This window comes from Lepisosteus platostomus, chromosome 8 (assembly GCF_059453375.1).
Source record: "Lepisosteus platostomus isolate fLepPlt1 chromosome 8, fLepPlt1.hap1, whole genome shotgun sequence".
Taxonomy (NCBI): domain Eukaryota; kingdom Metazoa; phylum Chordata; class Actinopteri; order Semionotiformes; family Lepisosteidae; genus Lepisosteus; species Lepisosteus platostomus.
The window spans coordinates 53,903,010-53,929,062 of NC_142618.1; the positions used below are offsets into that span (position 1 = coordinate 53,903,010).

The window sequence follows — 26,053 nt, forward strand, 5'->3', positions numbered from 1 at the left end:
GTATAGAAATAATTGATTTTAAGGTTACCGTGATGAACTGGCATCTTATCCAAGGTGTGTCCTGCCTTGCACCTGTTTTCCTTTGCAACTTTGAAGTGGATTAAGTGGTTAGGGAATGGGTAGATGGTTATTCAGTATTCCCTATTTGATAATGTTATTTTATCTTTATTAGAATATCTATTGTACCATGTCTTGTGATAGTTGCATAAAAAGTAATTTCTAAATTAAAATTGGACTGATTCACAGATACTACTTGACAGGAAGGTATCAGGAACACAATTAATAGATATTAATCTACATCAAGTTAATTTTAATGAATAATACCACACTTTTAATTAATGTAATACTACAAAGAGTATCCCTGTTGCTTTTCTATATCTACAAATACTGTAAGTGTATCCTTGGTATGAAATTTTATGAAACCAATATTATCCTTAGTTCTTTCAGAGGTGATCAAATATGTAAAAAAACAACAACAAACATTTAGACTTCACAATGTTTGAATTAAAAAAAAAATCAGTGGTTACAGAATTCATATGAATATCACTTCCAGTAAAAAAAAAAACTGTTTACTTTCTGCACATTCTTGTTGGGATCCAAGGATAACACACGTTACAAAGGTTGCATCCAAATTCTGGATGATCATAGTGTGAAACTGCTAGCAAAAGTGGTGTTGGAAATGAATGCAAAATGATATTTTGAAGCACTGAATAATTTCACCTGATATACAGTGTGACAAGTCACTCAGGCTTGCTCAGTGTAGCCCTGACTTCACTAACAAATGTTCCACTGTGGCTTTACTCCAAGGAACATTTGTTCCAGAAATAGCAGGTTAAATGCATTGGCTTTTTTTATTTGTTGGTTTATGCAACAAGGCATTTTTCCCATATTAAAACACCAAGAATAGAATTTTGAAAAATTTCCCAGTTACAGTTTATTATTAAGCACACTGAAGAATGTCACTTGCTAGGCAGAGTATAGAAATATCTTGGTCAAAAATCTTTCTTGTCTGACCAGCTTATAATTAAGTACAGTCACATATTTGTTGTTTTCCTAATATTCCTTTTAACAGTACTGTTGACCATTTTAAGGAGACCTACTGTATTAAATAGCCTGTAGTATCAACACTGTATACTATTTTTGAACATGTCTTTCTGACATGTTGTACTTCTATTTACTTTCATACTTTGTATGGATTCTCCCATCCAAAGTATGCTAGATATCTGCCTCCTAATCAGATTTAAAAAAAAAAACACACAGTTGAAAAGTTTACTTCTGTACCACATAAAAGCCTTTGAGAAACAGGTAATGTTAAATTAAACAGGAACAAAAACAGTCAAAAATATAAAAAAAAAATTATACAGGTTACAACATAAAGAAATAAAGTCATACATACTACAGCATGAATACATCTCTATAACATATGTACTGTACCATAGTATTTCATAGAATCCTTCACTAGTACTGTATGTGGTAGGATAGAGAATTGTAGACTGCACTATCACTGGCTTCACTGAACTTAATAATGGCAAAGGTCAGAGGACACAGGCGGGACTATCATGTTTGCAAAGTTTAATGGAATTTTTTGTTTGTTTATACTGTGTAAAATCTGAATGACAATTTGCACCCTTTCTTTCCATGTGTAACATAGGAGCATATATTTGAGTTTTAACTGAAATGCCTATGATTGCAACCGACAGAATTCATAATCAGTACCATTACTCAACAAAGATGAAATGCAAATAGTTATAGACACCACAAATTATTTAACTTTAAATGTATTCTCAGCTACTTCCCTAATTTCCAAAATTCATCAACTTCTCTTTGTTACTGTTTATTGTTTTATATTGTATTGTTGTTTATTCATACATTTGCAGAAATACAAAAATATATAAAGCTAAAAAAAGTAACTTTAAAAATAAGCAAATTGTTACATGGCCTGAATTGTATATTTTTCAAGTGCAGTGGATGAATTCTGATTTCCACTTTTGATGTTAATCAAAAACTCAGAATAATATATGTCATTCCTACCACTAAGGCAGCCGCCAGGGAATGTATCGTCATTCCAGGACCAAAATTAATTGTAATGGATAATTATTTTAGTAGATATATAAAATATCTTCTTCAAATATTGTTCTTATAATAAGAGCTAGGAGATTTGAGCATTTTTTCCTCTCTGAGTTAATGGACCTCATTTTTATACTGCAATAAAAAGAGCCTAATAAAATAAATATATGCATTATGACCTGAAATTAATCACCAATTTCAATTGTCATTCATGTTGTAAAAGAACCAAAATAAAAAAGGATCAATCTCATTTTCATTATACTGTACGGTACCTACTGAGTCAAACCATCCATTATTTTTCTTAAAGCACTTTAGCCTTCTCTTCTAAAGCACTGCTATCTGAATATCTTGCATAAAGGAATCACAATTTAAGCACTTGGCATTGAAGTTTTGGCATTTTGAAGCAAACGTAGATCATAACTACTTTATACTTATCACACTGCCATCCTTCTAATGCATATTCTTGTGTGATTTATGTAAGAAAGGGGCATACAATTACTTAGTCAAGGCTAAACATTATTCAGAAACAATGGGTGTGGATGCATTTTGTCATGGAGGTATGTTAGGAGTGAATTTAGACATTTTTGTCTGTTTTTAAACCAAGGTCTTGTTGTTTTGCTTCTTGATTTCAGGATATTAAAGATTTAATAGCGTAAACATTCATGTACTGACAACAAATGTTAAAAAAGAAAGAAAAAGGTTATGCTTGTTGATCATGCATATTGATGGATCCAAATGGGTTATGTTATCAAACCACAGGCTACTGTATATCACTCCAAGATGAAGTAAATTCACATCTCAGAATCTTTTTGAAGCCTTGAATATCATTTGCTTGAAAGTTGATGTAACAATAGCTACAGATATCAAACTAAACATTGTGGTCTAAATTAATTAATCAAGAAGTTTTAAAAATAAAAATGTAAACTTTCAAAAACAACAAAAATTGACTTCAAGGTTTAATTTATTAGTAAATCCTTTGGCTACATTTGAAAACGAGAACACAAGTCTGTAATGGAGATTTGTATTTTTGTTATTATTTGAACTTAGTTTTTACTAATATGTAATGTGACAGTGTCCAAATCACGATTTATTATGGAATAACATACTAAACATTTATCCCATTCAAAATAAGCTATAATTGACTACAGTATGTGTGTTTATATCTAGTTATACTAAATTACAAAAATAAAACATTAATTTTGCTGCCTAAAATTTCTTCAGCTGCTGTAAATTCAGAATTACACAGATTCTTTGGAAAACTTTGATACATTTTTTTAAGACATTTTATGCATTTCAGAATTTGAACTGATGTTCGTAGTATTTTTGATAGCATACCTAAAACTAGCATGAGTTGAAACATTACCTAAACATGACTTAAAATATTTTTTTCTTGAAGTATTTTGTTCCAGAGCTTTTATGGAGTGATTGATTGTATTTCTAAAACAAAACTATTATTCCAAATACTGTAGGTACCATGAATTAAATGCATTTGAGGATGTTTAAGTATTTCGTTATAATGGAACATGGCTTATCAGAAGATCTCAGTAGATTTACTGTAGGCAGTTTTACATAATCATGTGACAGTAGTTGATAATTAATTATTTTAATAACCCTTTATATTGTACTGATAAAGAAGATGCCATACTATTCTTACCGAAAGTCACTGCAAAAGTCTGAAGCTACTTGGAGATAACACCGGACAAGTCATTTTCTTGGCCTTGGAAAAGCTTACAGATTCAACATAGTATATTTCTATGTAGTGGCTTGTACAGATTCTGACTACAGTATGTAAGCTTCACATCATGATGCACTAATGAATCTTTGAGCATAACCTTTACACCTGACACATACAGTAATGTACAGAAAGGTAATGTACATTTAAATCCCTTTTTGGATTGCTGAGAATCAGCTCATAGATTGTATAAATTTGTGAAGTGATAAGTAATAGGTTTATTCCATGCATCACTTTGCAAAGTAGTTCGGGTGGGTAGCTGCATCAGCATGTGTAGGCTGCAAAGGAACAAGTAATAAGGTTTATTCCATGCTGAAAAAAAGAAGAAAATAAACACAACGTTTCGACCATGGAGCCTTCTTCAGGTGTGTCAAGGCTCCACGGCCAGAACATTGTGTTTTCTTTCTTCTTTTTTTCAGCAAGGAATAAACCTTATTACTTCCTAGCAGCTACCCACCCGAACTACTTTGCAAAGTGATGCTTTATTGCAAAATACGTTTTTCCAGATTTTTCCAGTGCTCAACAATATCAATAGTATCCCTGTCTTGCACGTGATTTGTTTTACCATTAGCCCTATATAAAAGGTTCAAGTAAACACTCAGAAAGATTTATTTGTGAAAGTAATTTTATTATCTTTCTTCTGTGTACAGGCAGAATCTCAGCTCTCCTGCTCTGAGCTCCCATCAGAAGATTCAGAATCGTTAACCTTTTCTTCAAGGCGTTGCAGCAGAAGGGCAAGCAGTATCAGCACTGGAGGGCCCCTAAGACTGGGGTAAATGTTGCAATGTACCGACTGAGACAAGTTCCAGAAACATTTCACAGGTCAAGATCAATTCTTAAACCTTTGAGAATGCCATATTTAATGAATGATTCGGAACAATAAATGTTGTTTAAACATCATTTTGACAGCAGTGCAAGATGATTACTGTACTTCTTTAAAAAAAATCACTTTGGTTATGGTCAAATGTAACACTGCTTTTCTAAGCTCTGTTGAAATATTTTAAACATACTGCTCTATTTTTTATTTTTGAAATTTGTTTAGAAGATTCTAAACACTTGCGTTGCCCACAGGAAATATTAGTGTTTGAAATGTTTCTTTAAGTTTGTCCTTCTGCAGCATTTAACAAAATTGGAAAACACAGAGTAAGAATAAGCTGAATGTATTGTACATGCAGTATTCATACTGTATATACTATGTTTGGATATGCAATATTGTTAATGTTTTGATGATCTCTTTTTTTGGGCTGGGCTTAAATTATCACATTATGTTCGAGGCATTTTAACACACATCATGTTTCAGTCATGAAGCTTATGAATACCTAATTGTGATTTTCTTGTAAAAAATGACTTACAGCGTTCCCGCAACTTTGCAAGAAGGTGTAGAAAGATTTAAAGCACACAGGATAGGTCTGAAAGTTGCCACCCTGCTTTTACTTTTGACATTAAGTGCTCTTTTATGTGACATTTTATAGGTTTGTGGTGAAGTTTGAAGTGGTAATTATATGGTGTCAGTCAATCTAGATGTAAACCATTGTGTTCACTTCGGAACTGCAAATGGTGCAAGAGTTAACTTATCACTCTTAATGTCAGACAGAATTTGTAATTGGGCTTGCAGTCTTTTTTAAAATTCTGACTAACATCCAGGGATATCAGTGACAAAGAAAAAAGTTTTGTTTTGGAAGTTTACTTTTTTAAACGATTTTACCATTGGAAAAAAAAAATCAGGACTGCAAGGTTTGAGCAAACAGGAGGAAATCTGTTAAATTCTGATTAACGTTTTCTGCCAGTAATACTCTGTAATCATGTAATTACAATGGAAATTAAAGACTTTATAAGATGACTTTCTTTCATTCTGTAAAACTGTAGAAGTCCTCTTAGAAGCTGATTCATTAACATTCACAGCACTGTGATACATTAAAGCAATGCCCAGGTCTCAGAAATGATTCACTTAATTGCCTCATTATTTATCTTGGTTCCATGGAGGTGTCCTTTTTCCTTTTTTCATTGGTATCCCCAGTTTAAAATGCTTGATTTAATATATCAGCCACTACTGCAACAACTTGTTTGATACTGTCTATTCTCAATTAAATTCAAATTCTCTTGCCGCTTAATGAATTGGATAAAAAGAAAGACAGAGTTCAGCTGAGAAATCTGCCTGGATTTCTTCTTAGTCTTCTCAGTGTGGACCAAGCCACTGGATTCTAGAAAACTGTTTTGATTTGGAACAAGCTACACAGTCATGTTGTCTAAGGATTAGCTTCTTTTAAGAAACTAATGTGAACATTTGAAGAGTTTTTGAACTCTTTTTTTTGAAGAGTTTTGAAGTTTTTGAAGTCAGTTTGAAGAAGAAAGTCTTGAATTTGGGAAAACAGATCTTAAATATATTTAAATAAACATAGAGACAGATATGGACACTCTGAATTAATTTGGTAGGAGGTTCACAAATAGGGATCCTGACAACTAAAATCACCTGTTTCGGAACTTATCAGAATCCCAGAATCTTAAGACAAAAGTTATAACGAGTCATATGTAGTGTCAGCAACTCAAAAAGAATGGGACTCAACCACCTAATTGTTTACATAGTGCCTTAAAGAAGTATTCACGCCTCTCCCATGATGTCCCATTTTGTTTTGAATTATAGACAATATTTTGGAATCGGCCTTCATCAAGGAAATGCTGGCTTGTCCAAATATATTGTGCTCACACAAGCAGTTAATGCTTTAGTACTGCTATTTTTTAAATGGGTTCAGATAAAAAAATAAATCTACACCTATGACATGAGCTCAGACCAACTAATGTTCTTGCCAGGCCAGGTATAAAGTACACTTAAAATGATGATCAGTTGTATAAAAAAAGTAAGATGCAGTTATATGATCCAGGTCAATAAATCTATCCTACAATCATCTCATCAGTCACTGCATTCAATATTAACTTGACATATCATATTACGTTAGGCCTTGTCCATCTGTTGACATTTTCATGCTGCTCTTATTGGTCTCAAAGATGTCTTATCAGTATTCCTCTTGTGTTTATCCTTCTGAAATTTCATCTTCCAGTGTTAAAAGAAAATCTTAAATCTTACACAAGTATCTGTCTTCAGGGAGTCTTCTTTCATGTTGAAAGAAATTGGATGAAGCACATTAACAAAGAAACGAGGACTTTATGATAACTTGGTCATCAAACAGGAATAATATCAGATTATACACAAAGTCCCCTATCCATCTGTTTTCACAGCTAATTCAATCCTTTTTCTTTAAACCCTACTGTAGATTTGTGGCTGGTGTTATCAAGCAAGAGCGATTCCCTGCCTTTGAAAAAGTCTTATGGAGAATGTTTCATGGAAATTTTGTCTTGAGACATGCAGAAATTCAAGCACCATCTGAAGACTTTGTTGGTGTAAGAAACCTTGGCTTCATCCTTCTTTTCAAATATTTGTTGCTAGTGTTATATAAATATGTATAATTCCCATGATATTTTAATGCATAATTGTTTAATTCTAAGACAAATAGGAGATGTTCTTTGAAGTACCTTAAGACTAGGGGAGAGATTATGGCTTGTTTTGTGATAAAAAAACAGTGCTAAAGTGAACAAAGGAAAGTTATAATAGCTCTTGCGTAGTCTCTCAAGTTATTCACACGTAGAAGATGTCTGAACTTTCATGACCTATTTGAATACTAATGAAGTTACATTTTTAAATGGCTGCATGAGGCTTGTTGTTGGCATTTTCTTTTGGTTATTCAACTTGTGGCTGCACTTTGACTCTCAAAATATTGACATGATGTTTCATTGGATCACACAAATGTAATAATAGGCGAGCAAATGTGTATGTGCAAAACAGTAACGAGGGTTTAAATGTTAATAGAGTGCTCAGCCTGACTAGCATCCTTATTTATTTTAATCACATAAAAAGAATCAATGCACCAGCAACAATGTGGTAAAATAAATATTTATTGTTCTGAGCACCTACTTTGTATTGACATTGAAGGTTTATCTTGCTTTCATGACTGGAGTTTGTGCCTCTCAGTGTTTATTCTAGGCTGCACAGTAGGTAAATAAGGACTCTGAAATAGGGTTTGTTTTATTGAAGTTTCTTCTTTTATGTGTTCATAAGGTACTTTCAGTTGTTAAAAAGATCTGAGTAAAAACAGTGAATCTTTTCCGAACTGTTTTTCCTGTATGGTTTATTAACTTTGAATGGGCCATTTCAAATTGATGTGTTCCCTACTTCAGAATCTCCTAAAGGAAAGGAAAATACTTAAAATAGTATTTTATAATGATAAAGTCCAAGAAGATTCAAACCAAAAAGCATTACTCTTTGCTTACTGTATTTGGTAACACAATAACAATTGTGATGACACATAAAACTGATTGCCTTGTAAATGTCTGCCCCCTGGTGGTGTTCTATAGTAATAAGAAAAGAGTCATTTAAAATCTCATTCCTGGTTCCCCACTGTCTGTTGTCCTTTCACTTAAATAAATGCTCTATATATTAATTCATTAATGTATATATTGATGTATTTGTGGGTATTTTACTGCAATTCATTGGCAGACACTTCAGGATACATATGCATTCATCTGTATGTAAATGTTAGCTTTTTATTTCTTTCTATGTTTAGTTTAAGCAGTATGAATTCATAGAAATGATTGGATCATGGCATTGCATTTTAAAGTGAGGACAAAGCAGTACATATTATGCTGCTTTTAGTACACTGATGCATGACTGCGATTAACCCACTTATGTGCATGGGCCTTTCTTTCTCCTGGTTTGCAGCGATACCACTTAGACATTTGGCCTTTTTAGAGTCGTTTCATGTCAATAGGCATTCAGACTTCTGCTTTAATTATCTCTTCCTGGAAGACTCGTAAATCATCCAATGGGCACTTAATGGAGGCATGGGTTTTGAGTACTTCAGATGCACCTTGGGATTAGAGCTGTCTGAGTCAGACATGAGAATACAATCATTACAGACGGCTTTAATGGTACTTCAGGACCATGATTGTTAAAGGGTCAAACTGCTCCCTGTCTGAAATGAAAGTGAGGTCTATTGTATAACGTATTCCATTAAAAAAGACACATTTTGTCACATTACTTAATGGGCACATCCAGTCTGAGGTTTTGTTCTTCATATTGCTTGACACTCGCTAAATGTTCAACCTTTTGAGCCCTTCAGAAAGTGTGAATTTATCAGCTGAGCATGCAAAAATGTTTTGTTTATCTACTGTATATACTGTATCACTGGGAGGCAGCCTAACATAGTGGATATGTCCTGGATTGATAGTGGGTGGCTTGTGGGTTCAAGTCCTTGTTGCAGACAGTGAATGAGGTACTGTACTCTGATTTCTCCACTCCACCTACCTGTATGAATAGGGACACCAAACTGATAATCCTATCAGGACGAGGGTGGAGTCATGTGCTCTCTGCTTACTGCCATGGAAACCAGGACAAGCTCTGGACGGATGAGTCAACGTGGCTCAGATACAGTCTAACTCACTACAAGTCATTGCTCAGTATTGTTCTTGAACAATATAGTCATATACTGTATGTGAGGGTAATTCTCTAAGTTCAGAGCCTAACACAGAGTACCAAAAGCTACTGCTGTAGCATCTGCTGACAGCATACACAAAGTAAATTCAGCCTGCTAGGTCAATTGTTTGCAGCCCATACTAGGGAATGATCATGATGCTGTTGATTTTTTATAGTAAGACTTTGTATGACAAATAGGACATTTATTAAGGTCTATTCAATTTTGTTGTGTCAGAGTTTAAATGATTGTACTACATTCCATTTTTTAATCAACAAATGTACAATGTTGAGTATTTAAGCTAAATTATTCCATTTTAGCGTAGAGTGTGCAGACTGGTACAATTTTATGGCACAGTGCTGAAAAGGTCTCTGTGTGTAATATAAGCATCATGACCTTCTCTTGGTAGAGTAAATGTTATATGCTGTGTGCCACTGCCAGATTCACATCAAATGACAGTCTCTTGCCTGATCCTACAAAGCAAAATAGTGTGAAAACAACACTGTGTCAAATTTAAGGTAGACACTTTATCGATTGAAATAGAGCTGATACAGAAAAGCTACAGTGACAGGCAGAAAATGGGAATGTTCTGATTGATTTTGGAACCTAGACTTGAAGAGCAGTATAAAAATGAATGTGAAGACTTGAGAAACAGCTCTATATTGAGTCACATCATCATTATCATAGTCATCATCATTGTCATCATTATCATCATCATAATGTACTGGTAATTATGAGTGCTTTTTAGGAAATCCTGAGTTCACAGATACTGTGTTGTATACCAGAAGGTGTAGAAGGCTATATCAACCAATATACTGTATGTCTGGTATAATGAATGTTAGGGTTAGTAGGGAGCCATGTACTGTACAGTATATTCTAAACAGGAGGAGGGTGTTTCTAATACAACTCACACTTAATACACAGGATAAATCACTATAAAAAAGGTTACTTCTCCTTTAAAATGCTTTGGTTACAATGCACAACAGAGTCTGAGCAATGCTTGTACAAGAAACACAACTAACTTCTTTCCTTAAATCTTCTGAACAGGAGGAGCTTGTCAAGAAAGATATCTTCATAGTTTTCTTACAGGGAGAGCAGTTCAAAGGCAAGACGAGAAAAATATGTGAGGGGTGAGTGACTGTTTCACAAAATCAGTTTTTAAAGCAACTATTACAGGAACTGAGCTAACTTTGACAAAGCTGTCCAAAATACTATTTCTTATGATGTGGACACTTAATTTATTTCAAAACAAGTAAGAAGCACGTATTAAATGAGCAGAAGAAATAATAAGAAAAGAAAGTTGAAGATTACCAATTTGACACACCTTTACAAAAAAGATATAGAGGATTTATAGTACCAGCAGCAATTGCTTTACAGATAAGGAGTACTAATAATAATTATGGGTTTTTTTAAAGGTCATTTTGCACAGTTGTTTATTATGCCTCACCTTGAAAGCTCAACTGCAATAAAAATAAGCACACATTTATATTTTCAATCTATGACATTTATGATTGAAACTAAAGTGAGGTTTAGAAAACAGTACTTGCAGCTTAATATTCACAGGCTACCTATACAATTTTCTTTTATTTTTTTTGGTTTATTTTTTATCCACTAAAGCTGCTGGACAAACAGCACTGGAAATGGGAAACCTGTATCACTGGATAGAGCATTTATAGCACATTACAGCTAATTTACAGCCACACTATAATACTGCTGTAACACAGCCCTATCACTGGGCTAAACCTTGCCCTGAAGGAATATTCAGTTCCTTGTAGACTCTTTTCCATTCACAGCGGGCTGGAAAGAATCACATCTCCTAAATCAATTAAATTGCCATTTCAAACATTACATTTGTTAGTACATTCCTCAATAAAAGAATATCATAGAAAATGAATATTTTTGCATGCAATGCTATTAATATTATCATGCTAATGCCATACTTTTGCTTTGCATTATTATGATGTGTACCGTACGGTATGTTCTTTAATTACTAGTTAGGCTTTTATTATGCTTTCAGTCATTTTTCCCTTCATTTTGCTCTGATTTTACCACGGTATGTCACATTGTTTTATTATGGAAAGATCTGAAAAGATTGCATCCATTTCATTGAAACTGTTTCGGGCATACTCATGTTCTCTGCAGTTTCCAAGCCAGTTTGTACCCATGTCCGGACACTGTACACGCAAGAATGGAAATGAGGACTAGTGTGGACTTGCGCATTGAGGATTTACAAACGGTGAGTGGCAAGTTAAGCTCAAACAAATTTGGGAACACTGCAGGGCAAAATTACATAATGACAATATGACAATATAGTGACAACATTTTTTTATTTTTCAGCAAAATCAGCAAAATCGAAAAATAAATTAAAGCTGATATAAACAGAGTTAAATATGTTGGAGGTCAACCATAATTATAACGGCTAAAATTGCAGCTAACCCATATCCCTGTCTTCTGCCCCGTTTTCCTGCATGACATTTCCCCGATGTTTCCCAACTCCGTCAGACTGTGTCGTCCGCATAGGGTCCAGAAAGAACTGTTCGTTACATTAGACTTAAACTTTTTTCAGAACAGATAGCTAATGAGCCAATTAAATTAGGGTTTAATATATGAATAGTCATGTGATCTGGAGCAAATTGCTTAAGTTATTGACTGTGGCTCAGTAGGATCCTTTATGAAAATAAATCACAGTAGTTATTAGGAACCAGTCACGTAAGATAAATCAGACAAATGTAAATGTCTTCTCTTCATTGAGTGGCAGGCAGAATTTGGCTGAGTTCTTTATAGTATCGCTATAAATTGTGAAGTATAGTTGGGATTGCGCTTGTCTGCAAATTGTGTTGCTGTTCCTCACATGAGTGTTTCAGTGTCCCTTACTGTATCAAGACTGTATCAGTAATCAGAAATCTAATGAATCATCTAAAATAATTTTAAAACTAGCATCATAGCTCCTAGAAGCTCAAAAAAGGAAAATTGCCAGCTGATCTGCCTCTTTGCATTACTCTTGATGGAAAATTTCAGAGGTTCGTCTTAGTTCTTAATTCTAAAGTCCCAGTATTTTTGATTGTTAAGCTAGATGAGTGCTGTTACCAAAGCCAACATTTTCTTAGGTACTGTAGGTCAGTATTGCCTTTTGGCAGTCAGGCATTTCATGCATTCTGGACTAAAGAAAAAAGTGGAGAAAGTATACAGGATATCATTTATTAAAATAAAAGAAAGCATGCATGTCTTGCACCTTCAGATCTGTTTAATTGAATATGTTAAAATTTAAAGTGTGTTCATGTGCTAAATTCAGAGTAATTTATTTACTAGGGTCTACAGCTCATCTTATTGTCAGTTTCAATGCTTCTGTCCTAGAATTTGTGGTGTAGAAGGAACAGTGTACTTGATCTCAGTAAAACTGTGGGGCAGGTAACCAAAGCCAGAATGAGTATCGTGCTATTTGTAGAGTATGGAGAAAATCGTTCAATATTTTGGGCCAGATTCTCTTCCACTCTTTCAGTCACAGTACAAGGACAAAATACAATAAAAAAGAGCACAGACAATCAGAGGCTGTTCAGCCCATTGCACTATGAGGCTGCTTGGCCTTTTAGATCCTCACAGTCATGTAAAATAGTGATAAAATAACACAGTGAGGGGGGGAAGAAAAGTAGATAAATTATAAATCAAGGTTAAGAAGTCTTAGGGGAACTGTATGTGATTGTTGTGCTGAACATCCTGATGAATTTCCTTGGTTGTATCATTAGTCACAATGGTAAGTGAGAGAAACCTACTGGAGGACAGGTCTTCTCTTGCTGTGATTTATGGGTTGACCAGGTTGCCCTTGATGGTGAATTAGTGTGTCACAATTAAGTGTAGACTGGAACTTGACAAAGATATGGCTTGAACCTTATAGTTATCACGTGGATATGGCCTGTGGTTGGGGGTGGAGTAAGATTTCCATGTTTTTGTGAAATGAAGAGGTTCCTAGCCATGTCATACATTACCTGAATATAGCAAGTTCTAACATGAACAAATGATCCTTATGTACAGAGATGTTTTTTCTTGGCCTGGTAGATTTGTAGTACAGTATGTATAGTGATATAAAACGTATAAATCACTTAAACATCATTTTTATTTTTTAGTTCATTTAATTGTGAAAAATACTATAGAAAATAATTCACTATTGAATCAGCTCAAGCTGATTTGGTTGTCTCTATCCCTGAGGTTCATAGACAGAGAGAACAGGGGGAGGCAAGAGTGAGGGGCAGATAAAGAGATAGACAGAGGAAGAAAAGGGAAAGAGCTGCATAATGTAAAAAGAGAATTAAAAAATAGTGAAACGGACAGGTGAGTTTAAGCAGCAAGAAAAGAAGGAGGTGCCATAACATCACCATGGAAATGCCAGCTAAAGCAACATGAGGAACAGGAAAAGGACAGGCTGTGATATCAGCACTACATGTTTAGCATATCAAAGAAACGATGATACAACAATACATTAATTAATTAACTAGAAGACATATCTTATTTTTGAGGTGAGGGCAATAGACAATGGAAAATTGATTTTGCGAGTTCACGTGCAAAACAAAAAGCATTAGCATCAGAAAGACTTGGGGAAAGTACAGTATTAGAGAAATGGGAAACAAACTGTCAGTGAGTAAGAAAGGTTGTAAGGAACACCAGTCAAACATTTTTTAGAGAGGAAGGAGTTATTGGAAATCACGCCCGGAAACATGGGCAAAGTGATGTCTGGGATATTTGAGATTTTTTATGATTATCAAGATTGACTGTAAAAAAAACAGCAAACCGGTAAAGGTGATATTGTTCATTTAAAGCTTGTTGTAGTGTTCATTATTTTTATGTGTGTTTTTCTCTGGGAGACAGTTCTGACCACATTCTTGATAGGACAGCTGTTTGCCAGTGAGAGCTGTCCAGGGATCTGGCTTGTGTGTGCTTGGTGGAAATACTGCAGATTGATTGAGGAGGAAGGCAGTCAATAATGAAGTGTGAAGGATACACGATAGTCTTCCAAAAAACTGAAAAAAAGAAGAATCTGACAACTGGCAATTTTAACCTGATAGATGTAGAATAAATCTGGAGTCAGAATCTCAGTGTTTATTTTTAAATAATATCAACTTCAGCACGAACTTACATTTAATATAATCATATACAGTATATCCTACAGCATATTTAGCATATTTTTTGTCCTTTTATTGTTTTCCTGGGATCACAGTCCTTTGCAAAGCATTAATTACACATGCCGTTGTAATTTAGTTGAACTCACTTAAGAGAAATTAAAGCAATTGGTTCAAATTAATATGGCAAATAAAAAAATAAAACCAAAAATATCAATTGCAATACTATAAGATAGCTTCAGACTGTATTTCATGTTTAAATGAGAATGAGAAATGCTAAAAAGTTAATTGTGCCAAGAGAGTTCATGGAAACAAGTGCAATGATGTGTGTAAAAAAGTAGTACAAGTATATTGAAAATGTTACTAAAGAGTTAAAAAAATCTTCTACTATTGCAGAGACCAGAAATGTTCAAAAACTGTACAGAATGAAACACTATGAACTCAGTTTACAAACCTGACAAGGGGTTGTCCAGACAAACAGTCGCTAAAATGATACGATCTGTAAAAATGCTATAATTTTTGGATTTAATAAAAGAAAGGACAGCTAACACCTTTTTTGGGAATCACAGGTCATAGCTTGGATCACCCTAATCACTGAGTGTGTAATTCTCTGCTGCAGCTCTTCACAGAATTGATGATTCCAAATAAACAGTGGGATTTCTCTTCTACCCAAAGGTCTTAAGGCAGACTGATGAATACCGGGAAAGTATCTTAACCTCCACAGCAGCCAGCCTTCATGAATGGAACACCAAAGTGAAAAAGATGAAGGCCATTTATTACACACTGAACCTCTGCAACCTAGACATCACCCAGAAGTTAATTATTGCTGAGATCTGGTGTCCAGCGTCTGACCTCAGCAAAGTCAATGCAGCATTAATCAAAGGATGTGTAAGTGATTTAAATGTAATTGTTGTTCACAAGGAAAAGGGGGCATGTATCATGTTGGGATACAGTACCCAGACCTGTACCAGACCTGTTTTTAATTTAACATTTTCAAACTGAAAACTTTCTTTTTTTTCATGTTTTGGCACAATAATTAAAAAAAACAGATACTGTTTTGTTTTTTGCTGTTTCTCTTTCCTTCACTGAAATCGTCCCCTTTGCAAAGTTATACATTGTTCGTTTTCTATTGAAGGAATGATTTAATTAAAAAGTTTACTTCATTTCTTACTTCAGAGACTATAATATTAGCCAGCAAAAGTTATAAAGACTTTAATTCATTAGTTATAAGTTTCAAATGTAATGTTTGGGTGTAATAAAGACAAAGAGATACACCTCCCTGTAAAAGGGTAGTCAGAGTTTACCTCACTATCGATTCCCTATCTTGAATCGGGTGGTTCACAGGCTTACTTTTAGAATTCTTTTGTACTGGAGAATAATTAGCTTTATGAGAACTTTGAATGTTTGAAAACATTTAAAGGTCCAGGTCCAGGTCCAGGATGTAGTTGACTCATGGACATTTTCTCCCATCTCACCCACTAAACTCTGTTACACTTTCAAACTTGCCCTTGTCCTCACACAGGCACCCCTAACCAGGTTTCTTCTTGACCACTGCTCAGTTTCAAGCACGTCTAGCCTGATTATATCGTACTACCCGGTAACAGTGTCTTGGTAGTATGATACTGTTACTGTATATATTTACATTGGTCACACTATAAAAAACTATTCAATATACAGTGTGATATATACAGTATCTATATCACACTTCGCCTTCTGTGAGAAAGTTCCAAAAAAGTGTTAAAAGATTAAAAACTTTATTCATATACTGTAAGTTTAATTGAGCTGAGAAGAATTACAATGACCAAAATGCCAGTTCATTGTGTTTTCCATACAAAAGCTGTGTACAGCAGTATAGTAGTTAGTAGGTGAATGACTGAGGATCTGCAAGTACAGTCTACTCTGGTGATTTGTAAGTGATGCCCAGATCTATTGATTGAATATAGGTATAATATGTTAAGAAATGTATAACCTCAGTGAGGTGGGGCTTTTTTTCATGTGGAACATACCATATAAAGACACTTGTCACTTTTTACTTTCAAATATGAAAGTGTGGATATTCTCTGGTTCCCTGAATGTATACCTGCCTCACAAATGTGTCTGCATTTGTCTTGGTGATTCTTTGTATTGACAAATCAAGAGCCCCTCCCTTAAGTTGTACATAGTGCTCATAAAGGAAAAAAAACAATGTTTTATTGGGATTGCCTCTGTGGTTTGGAAGAATGCTTCAAAGGTTTCAGGTAATGAAAAATTATTTCCTGGGAAGATGTCTGAAAAATTAAATCAATGCAGCTTTTCTTACCAGATAGCATGAACCTGCAGCTGAAGTGATTCATTATTATGATCTCTACATCATTTAGCCTCCAGGCTCCCTTATGTGCAGTCAGGTCACATTGGCTAAATTTAAATCTAGAATAATCTATGCCCTTAATTAAAAAACTAACCTAGCTGGTGATGTTTCGTTCTTAGCAAAATGGCAGAATTGGAGAAATGCTGTTTTTGTCCAGGGCATTTCAACAGAGTACTTTTAAAAGCAGATGATAATACTGCAAATGTACACACATGACTGCATAATAGAGCTAACCTGAAAGAAACCTTCCTTAGGGTTGTTTTAATTGGTCTCAGCAAAGCCCAACTGGGCACACTTACATATGTCTTTTTGCTCCCTGAACACTGCATGGAGATTTGCAGCAGTTAGGGTAGCAAAATCATTTCCCTGTAATTCTGCTGGCTAATGACCGTTGCTGTGACTGATCCTACAGCCACAAGATGCTGAAAGTTTCATAATACCTTAAGGCTGTGCAAGGGAACACTGATACCTGGGTTCAGTTAAGAATTAATGCAAATATCCTATTGTAAAAGTTTCTAAACATTGTTAGAGAAAGAATGTACAAAAATATTGTTGTAACTTCAACATTTCCTAAGACTTGACACATTGTAAATTATGACAATACTCCTAGGTAGTCTTTTAACTCCTTAAGAGAACAATATTTCTGTTCATCTATGAGAGTAGAGATTCTAATTATCCTTCAAAGTGCTGTCAATACCTCACAACAACAAATTGTTTTAAAAAAACAAGCTTAACCTTTCATTTTCTTTCATAATGTTATCTCAGTGGAATATGGATTTGTATATCAAAATGTATGATTAATCCTTGAAAATGTCATGTAGTCACATCAGTCTCCCAAAAGAGTATTCAAAGGATTTTCTAAATATCAAGATGGTAGAGTAACAAGCGAATGTTTGTGTCAGGACCTCAAGAAAGTAGGATTTATCTCAGGATGGGATATTTTTAGAAAGAATATCTCCAGTTTAACATTCTGAACCACAGACTGCCCTGTCGTTTGCAATATGTGTAATAGGCACAATAGATAAGATAAATAAACTGGTTAAACACAGGAAGTTGAAAAAACTTCCAAGGATACAGAAAAATAGTGCAAAGTCAAAGCTTAATCATGTGAAATCCAAAGTAAATATAACGTGACTATTCATGATGAGTGTATGCTCAGAATGTCATCATTCTTCAATCAAGTCTGTATAAATAGGTCAAGTTTGGGTTGAAGGAGCTCAAGTTTCTAGGCTGGCTCACCTGCCAGTGTCTATTCTACAGACACAGCCAAATGGAACTAAGTGTTCAGTTGAGTGGACTTGGGAGTTGGTTGTTACATTTTACTTACATGTAACTGTACTAATACTTTGAGAGAGGTTTATCACAGGACCTTCATTAGTTTACATTCTTCTGACTTGATAATGGCGTACTGTGGACGAACAAAGTTCAATTTACTCCATTTATGACAACTCTACATTTATTAACTTTAGAGACATGATTTTGAGCTGACAGAATCGAATTTTAAAATCTCACCCTAAACAACGGGTGTGGACTTGCTAAAACGGTACGCTTACCCTTCCAGGAGCAGAGTGGTTCCAGTTTGTGTCCTGTATTGAACAGACTAGAGACTCAACAAATCCCACCCACCTTTAACAGGACCAACTCCTTCACTTCAGGCTTCCAGAACATCATTGATGCGTATGGAGTGGGCAATTACCAAGAGATGAACCCAGGTGACAGAGCAACTAGGGGTTTGCTATATTCACCTTAGCATGTCTGAGATCAAACTGTAAAATCAAATGAAAATGTAATGCAGGCAACATACAATTCATAACATTTTCACCATACTGAGCTAGAAAACTTTGAAATGAAATCTATACCACTTGGCAACAGTTATGTTATTTTACTCACAGTTTCACAATTAATGGGAATGACTTGTCTGTTTTTACCACCTTGTATGCTTTCTTTTGGTTTTTAGGGGTTTTATTAGGGTCTTAATTGGCACACGTACTAGAGCTGTAAACCTGGATATGTTCAGAATACTAAAATGTGCTTTGGCTAATTCAAATGCCCAACTGCTTTAAAATGACCAATTCTCATCCTTGAGCCATAACATAAATGGCTATGACAAACCATGTGATTCATATCAGTTTAAATCTACTTGATAGTTTGTCTTGATAAAAGTAATAATATGTGTTCCAAACTGTAGTGCTTCTACATGATGATGTACTTCTGTGCTGCTGTAAAGGGAATTCTGTCTGTTAGAGGGGAAGCTTATTTTTTATGGACATACAGTAATTGTTGTGTATATATATTGCGATTAAATGATGACATATAATCATTTGAGGCTCTTTAATGGCTCAAGAAGTAAATACTCTCATTAGGATTTCAGGTTAAGACCCTTAGTAAGCTATTGCTTGTTTGTGTCTCATCTATTTCATTAGCTGAATGTGACCAGGATCCCAAAAGTAATGCGAAGCAGCCAGACAAGCACCTACTGTACATTAATGGCATGAAACATTTCAGAAATCCCATTTCTGAAAATGCAATGTATTTATTATATTATATGCACTCTATTAGTTCTTTTCTCACTTTCACTTTTAATTGTTTTTCATTTTTATAGAAAGTATTTCTATGCTAACAAACCATACTCATAACACATAATACTCCTCCACAATTATTTCATCCTTTTATAGGACAGTGTGTACAGCAAGAGGCGTTGAAATCAGTTGGATAATTGTTTTGTTCATTTTTTGTCTTTCAGCACCATATACAATAATCACATTCCCTTTTCTGTTCGCTGTGATGTTTGGAGACTGCGGTCATGGACTAATCATGACACTCTTTGCGACCTGGATGGTGATACAAGAAGAACAATTCAAAAAGTTTAAAAATGAGGTTGTTATTTAGATTGTCACTTGACAAATTACGACCAAAAATTGAAAACCATCAGTATAGGATGACATTCTACAGTTCTACTAAAATGGAAAATCTGTGTTATTAACAGATTTGTTGCTGGCTTCGTTATGCCCTTATGTATTGCTAGCTAGATGTGCCCTGTGTCTATCTGGCCAGCAAAGGTAATGTGTATTTTCATCCTCCACTGCACAGATGCTGAACAGCATGCATCTCAGATCAACAGAGTTCTGACTAAAAATTAGATGGACTTGAATCAAGTACAGTACCATCTGTACCAGAGATTGTGCTTCTGTTCACCCTGTGTGAGCTTTAAAATGGAGCATTAGTTAGTGGGTGAAGTTACAAAATATGAACATCCTGCCACAATATTGTTGTTATCTGAGCATCTTTAGAAATAAAGGTGAATAAGCTGAATATAAGATCAATATATGGAATTGATTTAATTATACTGCTCTCTTTGAGCATCTTTTTTCAATGACTCTTTTATCAAATAATAAATAATCTTGATAATCTCATTTACATTCTTCCTCTAGATAAGTGATATTCTTTTCAATGGGAGATACATCATTCTACTGATGGGCATTTTCTCAATATACACCGGCTTCATTTATAATGACTGCTTCTCCAAAGCCTTCAACATATTTGGCTCCTCCTGGAGAGTTAAACCAATGTTTCATCCAAATGGACCATGGAGGTATATGTTACAGAAAATCTTTAAAAGCCAGATGGCTTATAGGAAACGATTTTAAGACAACCCACCTCCTGTATGATTATGACTGGACAAAGGGCTTATTAATGTTGATACCCATACTTCATCACAATTGTTGGTCTTATCCTCCCAAAGTTATGAGGATGTTCATTATAAGTCAAAATATTAATGTCCTTATATAATAATATATTTATCTATGCTTCTAAGAAGCCAAATTGTCAATGAGTAATTCTTTTTGTAGAACCTCCATTGTAAACCCAAAACTCTGTTAATGATAGCAAAGAAAACATACTGTATGAAGCACTGATTGGTAAGAACAGATTAATCATAAGTTAGTTTCAATAATGGGCTTGATTGGATATGTATTAAATGTAATTGATACCTTGTGGGCATGTTTATTAGTTCTGCAGCTTACTTATAATATGCATGTTCCATATTTTTAATAATTCTTTTACTCAATGAAATGTATAATTTACTAAAAGCTTACTGAAACGTAAGTCAGGATTTAAACACTAATAAAATTAACCATTTTGTTATATACTGTACCAGAACTTAATCATGTTTGCTGTAAAAATATTTATAAGTTTTTTTTTTTACTCCCATGCGTCCTCTGTAGTTTTATTATAGACGTGTTGACAACTCATATTTCCATGCATAGATTTCTTGGGTACAATAGAATACATGTTTTTTTTTTTTTCCAGCAACCAGACATTACATGGGTCAGGGATACTACAGCTTGATCCAGTTACTCCTGGCGTCTTTTCAGGAAGTCCCTATCCCTTTGGAATTGACCCTGTGAGTGAAAAATTACATTTAAATATTTTACCTGATCATGAGAGAGAACAGCTTTCTTTTACTGAATCCATCCATCCGTTTTCCAACCACATTAATCAATACAGAGTCACGGGTGAGCTGGAGCCTATCCCAGCAAGCAATGGGCGAAAGGCAAGGTACACCATGGATTGGACCCCAGTCCATCACAAGGCACGCACAGACTCAAACACAACTCAAACTGTGCTGATTTTCCCCTGAAGCAAATCGAAGTATGTCTTTGGACTGTGGGACTGTGGGTAGAGCTCCCAAAGGAAACCCACACAGGGAGAACATACAAAAATCCACCCAGACAACAGATCTGGAATGGAACTGAGGGCCCAGCCCTGCTTGGCAGAGAAACTAACCACTGTGCCACCATGCCACCCCATTTACTGACTCTTACAAACAAATTAACATTCCCTGTAACATTAAAAATCTAGTCAACAACTTCACCTGTATAATGCTGTTTGGTAAAAACACAGTATATGAGCTCTATCTTTAATCACTTAAAATGTCAAGGACAAAACTAAATTCACCATAAACTTATTCATTCACAGTAAAACCACATTATAAATGGTATGGAATTGTCTATTGCCAAAATTGATAACCTTGTCATTCTGTCTAGAAGTATTTCTGTTTTCAATCATACTTGTTATGATTACAATACAGATTCAATATTTTTAATACTGACTTTACAAAAAAGAGATTGTGACATTTGGTTTCAAGATATGTAGGTTTGTTAAACATGTAAGAAAGAAAATAAGCATACAGTTCATCATATTTCAGAATATTTCTAGCATCTCAAAGTCAATATATTCTAATCCCAAAGACTAACACATGCCTCTGGGTAAAATATCTCATGGTAATGTGTATTTTCATACTAGTAGATAACATCCCTGAAGGTCTATTTCAGTGTTTAGACTCACTCAGTCAACTGAAAAAAAAAAACATTTTGAAGACTGAATTTCAGCTAAAGCTGCAGAAGTGAAGTTCTTCTCTTGACCTGTAAATAGCCTTACTGGGTGAACTGTGTAATTTTTTTCTCTTTAAATGCAAAAAGGCCAAGTACCATCCCAACCAGCTTTCACTTCTTCTATGTAGTATACACTGCAAATCAATAAAAACAAAAACTTGACTCTTTGGAAGGTTTTGTTCTACAACCATTTGTCTATATGCCTATAATGTAGGCGTGCATTATTGTATTATAAGCTAATATAAGTGTAATGTTGAGTTTAGTGGCTGGTAGCAGTACAAATGCTTGTGTACTTTGTATCGCTTGACAAAAATATTTGTTTTAACAAGCAATTGCTATACTCGAATTTTTGACTCATGCTCATGATAAATGTCATTTCTCACAGAAAAATAATTGGAATATCTTTCAAGGATAATGCAAATCATATTTGTTGCAAAGGACATGTGTGCTTATTACTTAGGCACAGGTATTTTCCTACAAAATAAAATTCCAGTATGTGCTGCACAAACATGACCTTGCTCCTTATACAATATCTTGATACACTATAACTTTTTTAACAATGAATTACCAGAATTACAGATAGGTAGGGAAGATACCATTTGTTCGGATTTGATCTATGGTCATTGGGCATCTGAGACACTTGAAGTCTTACGTTCACCACTGCAATCTTGAAGGAGTCTGGGAAAATGATTTCCAGTGAAACTGCATTGATGGCTGCTACCACACAGCATCAGTCATTGGTCTTGAGAAATTCATGAATCATGTAAGTACTTGCTGTTCCCATTTTAATTTGTTTCAGATTTGGAATATCGCTTCAAATAAATTGACCTTCTTGAATTCATATAAAATGAAGATGTCTGTCATTTTGGGAGTTATTCACATGCTCTTTGGGGTGTCCCTCAGCCTGATGAATTACACGTGTGTATCCTTTTTATCCAGTCTAGTATGATCTTAATTGTGATTAATTTGTTAAACATCTAAAAGTTAGTTCATACATTCCCTGTGTGATATTTCATTATTATTAATTATTTGGTAACATCTAATCATGTTTTTGATTTATTCACGGGTGTGTTCATTTCATCTGAAAGGGCTTGTCATGTATGTGTAAAAAAACTCAGTCTTTTGCAGAATGCGATGTGACCCCAATGAAACCTAGACAATAGGGAATTATCTCACAACAGGAAACCCAGTCTTATCGTATACCAGTGCTTGCCATTGTCTAAGGATGGGAGATGATTATGCTCTGTGCCCATGACTGACCGATATCGAAACCTGGCAGAGGTAGAGCTGCAACTGTCACTCATGACATTATTGGTCACTATTGTACTAGCTCTGAAATGAAAGGATAAACTTAATCTAATCAGTCAAGATTTAAATATTTGTTTGTTTTGTGAGTTACAACATAAATAAGTACATCATTTTCACTCAACTCTCTTTAACAATCATCTCAGTGGTGAAATACACACAGTGTAATGCATCATCAGCTAAGGTAATTTTGAATTTCACAATTAAATAAAAAAGAACACACAACCTCCTTCTGTGGCTTTCCAGACGATTTACCTTCTAGTCATGAGTGTTATACATTCCAGGTGTCAGGAGAACTCAGTTGTATGCTTAACACATGGATTCAGTCTAATGAAAAAAGCTCATTTGATCTGTGTTGAAAGTTATTATAAGCACAAAGTGTAGATTCTGTTAGGAGGATTATCATCATGATTGTTGAACATTTCCCACATGAATCACTGGAGTGGGAATAGAATGTTCGTTCAGGCAAAATAATTTCTGACTGTATCAGCAGTATTCCATGATTCCTTGCTTAAGGTGGAGAAGGACAAAATTCTTAGAATTTCTTAGAATTCTTAGAAGTAAATGCATCTCTCTACAAAACTGAATAATGCACACAGCAAGATAAAATACACATGTATCAGTTCACTAAACTTTTTGACATATCAATGTTAAAACTTAGATTTTTGTATTACTTGGGATCTCTAATGAATTATGATATTATCCTCCCAGTGGATGAGTTGTTAACAATCATCAGTCCTATTCTAGTATGTAACTCATGTAATAGGGAGCTCTTAGCAAGCTGCAAATATGGAAATTTATTCAAAGTGTGCCCTTAATATTTCACAGAACTTCAACCCATTAACTTTAATGGTCCATAATCCCTTTAAAGATCTTCTGATGTCAGTGGTATTAACCTTCAGATGAGCAAGTAATACTTTTTGTTCTTTACTGTTAAAACAGAATGGGATCTCTAAGGTAAAGGACAGATTGTACTTTGCAGTTTCAGTGTCCTTTTATTCCTCTGCTGGTGAAGAGATTTCTTCCACTAGGTTATTAGCTTTCCAGTGAAGTTTTTTCTCTTGTTCTTTTGTGGGTATAGTGTAAGTACAAAATGTTATCCTTCGACTGTTTTTTGTTTAGAATATTTAGGAAGTTTGCAAATAATAAGAGACCATTCTTCCTGCCTAGCTTGTTCTGTTGCAAGTAGCTCATTGATCCAAGGATTTCACTCAGTCTGTCTATAAAATCAACCAGGGTGTCAACTTTAACAATGTGGATAGCTCTATCCACAACTGTTTGTGCAAAAAAAGTACCTCTTATTATCAGTGTTAAATGCACTTCCCCATACACTCCATTTATGTCTGATTCATATTTCACTATCTATTCTGTGGGAGTCGATTGGGATGACTTTGTCAATGCCTTTGTCAATGCCTTTGAGGATTTTGAACACATAGTCTTGAGATCTATTAACCTGTCAGCACAGGAGATTCTTTTAAGTGGTAATGTTTCCAGTCATTCTTTTCACACTCATTGAAGAACAGTAATATCTTTTTTTTTTTACTTCTGACCACATTTACATATAAAGAAACCTTTTGTAGAAATATCAATAATTTATATTCTAGTTTAGCTAGCAAACTTGTCAAGTTAGCAGATGATGCCAAAATAGGCAGGTCACCAAAATAATGTAGAAACAAAGGAAATTCAGAAATATTTAGACAAAAAAACAGTTTAAATTAGAATCCTGCGCCTTGCATCCATGAATGTAAAAACACATCCATAAATAAATCAAAAACATTTGTAGCAACAAAGGTACAAAAGCTAAATTAACCAGGAATACTAATCATTGAGTGTTTTGTTTTACTTAACAATAAATTCTGCTAGCATCCATCATGACTTTGATCACTTATAATATATTAAAATGGAAATATGTTCTGTTATATGTATAAATGATGTTTTCTGAAATGTCCTTTTGTGACTATAGGGATCTTGACATATTGAATTATAAGTGAAAATACAGAAGGAATCCTATTGACTTTTAGCACAAAATCTTACTGGAAGGATTCCAGAACTCTGAAGGATTACCAGCTGAATTTATTTGATTGGATTTCCAATCAAATAATGATTTTAAGACTAGGGAGATATAACATGATGGATCAGTCAAGTACTATATTTGTTTTCAAAGAGACCAAAACTCAAATAATTAAAATACAACTCCCGGCGAATGCAACTTTTTCTTGCACTCATGGAATTTGGTATTTTCTTTTGCAGATATTTCAAAAACACCCGCAACATTCTTCTGCAGTTCATTCCTGAAGTTGTCTTTATGCTCTCTCTGTTTGGATATCTCATCTTTTTGATCATCTTCAAGTGGTGTAGTGTGCTGGAGCCAGAAACAGCTCCCAGCATCCTCCTGCTCTTTATTAACATGGTGCTCTTCACCTACAGTGATTCCAGTGACAATATGCTCTACAATGGCCAGGTACCATGTGAATATACAGTAAACCACAACTACTTTTCCAAAGATAATATGTGCCATTTTTAATTCACAGTTTTGCACTATAAACAGCTGTAATAATTAGAATAACCTCATCCAA

The 26,053-nt window shown here is 34.6% G+C and overlaps 1 protein-coding gene across 2 annotated transcripts in view; it reads left to right on the plus strand.

Moving 5' to 3' along the window:
* Positions 1–26,053, plus strand: part of LOC148657534 (V-type proton ATPase 116 kDa subunit a 1) — a 49,446-nt gene that overhangs the window by 14,752 nt on the left and 8,641 nt on the right. For both annotated transcript variants that reach the window (XM_088643943.1, XM_088643944.1), the window contains 11 exons: positions 4,450–4,571; positions 7,069–7,195; positions 10,369–10,451; positions 11,464–11,557; positions 15,108–15,320; positions 18,341–18,491; positions 19,523–19,656; positions 20,211–20,371; positions 21,088–21,181; positions 22,972–23,090; positions 25,728–25,938. In XM_088643943.1, the coding sequence (XP_088500069.1) occupies positions 4,450–4,571; positions 7,069–7,195; positions 10,369–10,451; positions 11,464–11,557; positions 15,108–15,320; positions 18,341–18,491; positions 19,523–19,656; positions 20,211–20,371; positions 21,088–21,181; positions 22,972–23,090; positions 25,728–25,938 (1,509 nt within the window). The remainder of the gene's footprint in view (positions 1–4,449; positions 4,572–7,068; positions 7,196–10,368; positions 10,452–11,463; positions 11,558–15,107; positions 15,321–18,340; positions 18,492–19,522; positions 19,657–20,210; positions 20,372–21,087; positions 21,182–22,971; positions 23,091–25,727; positions 25,939–26,053) is intronic.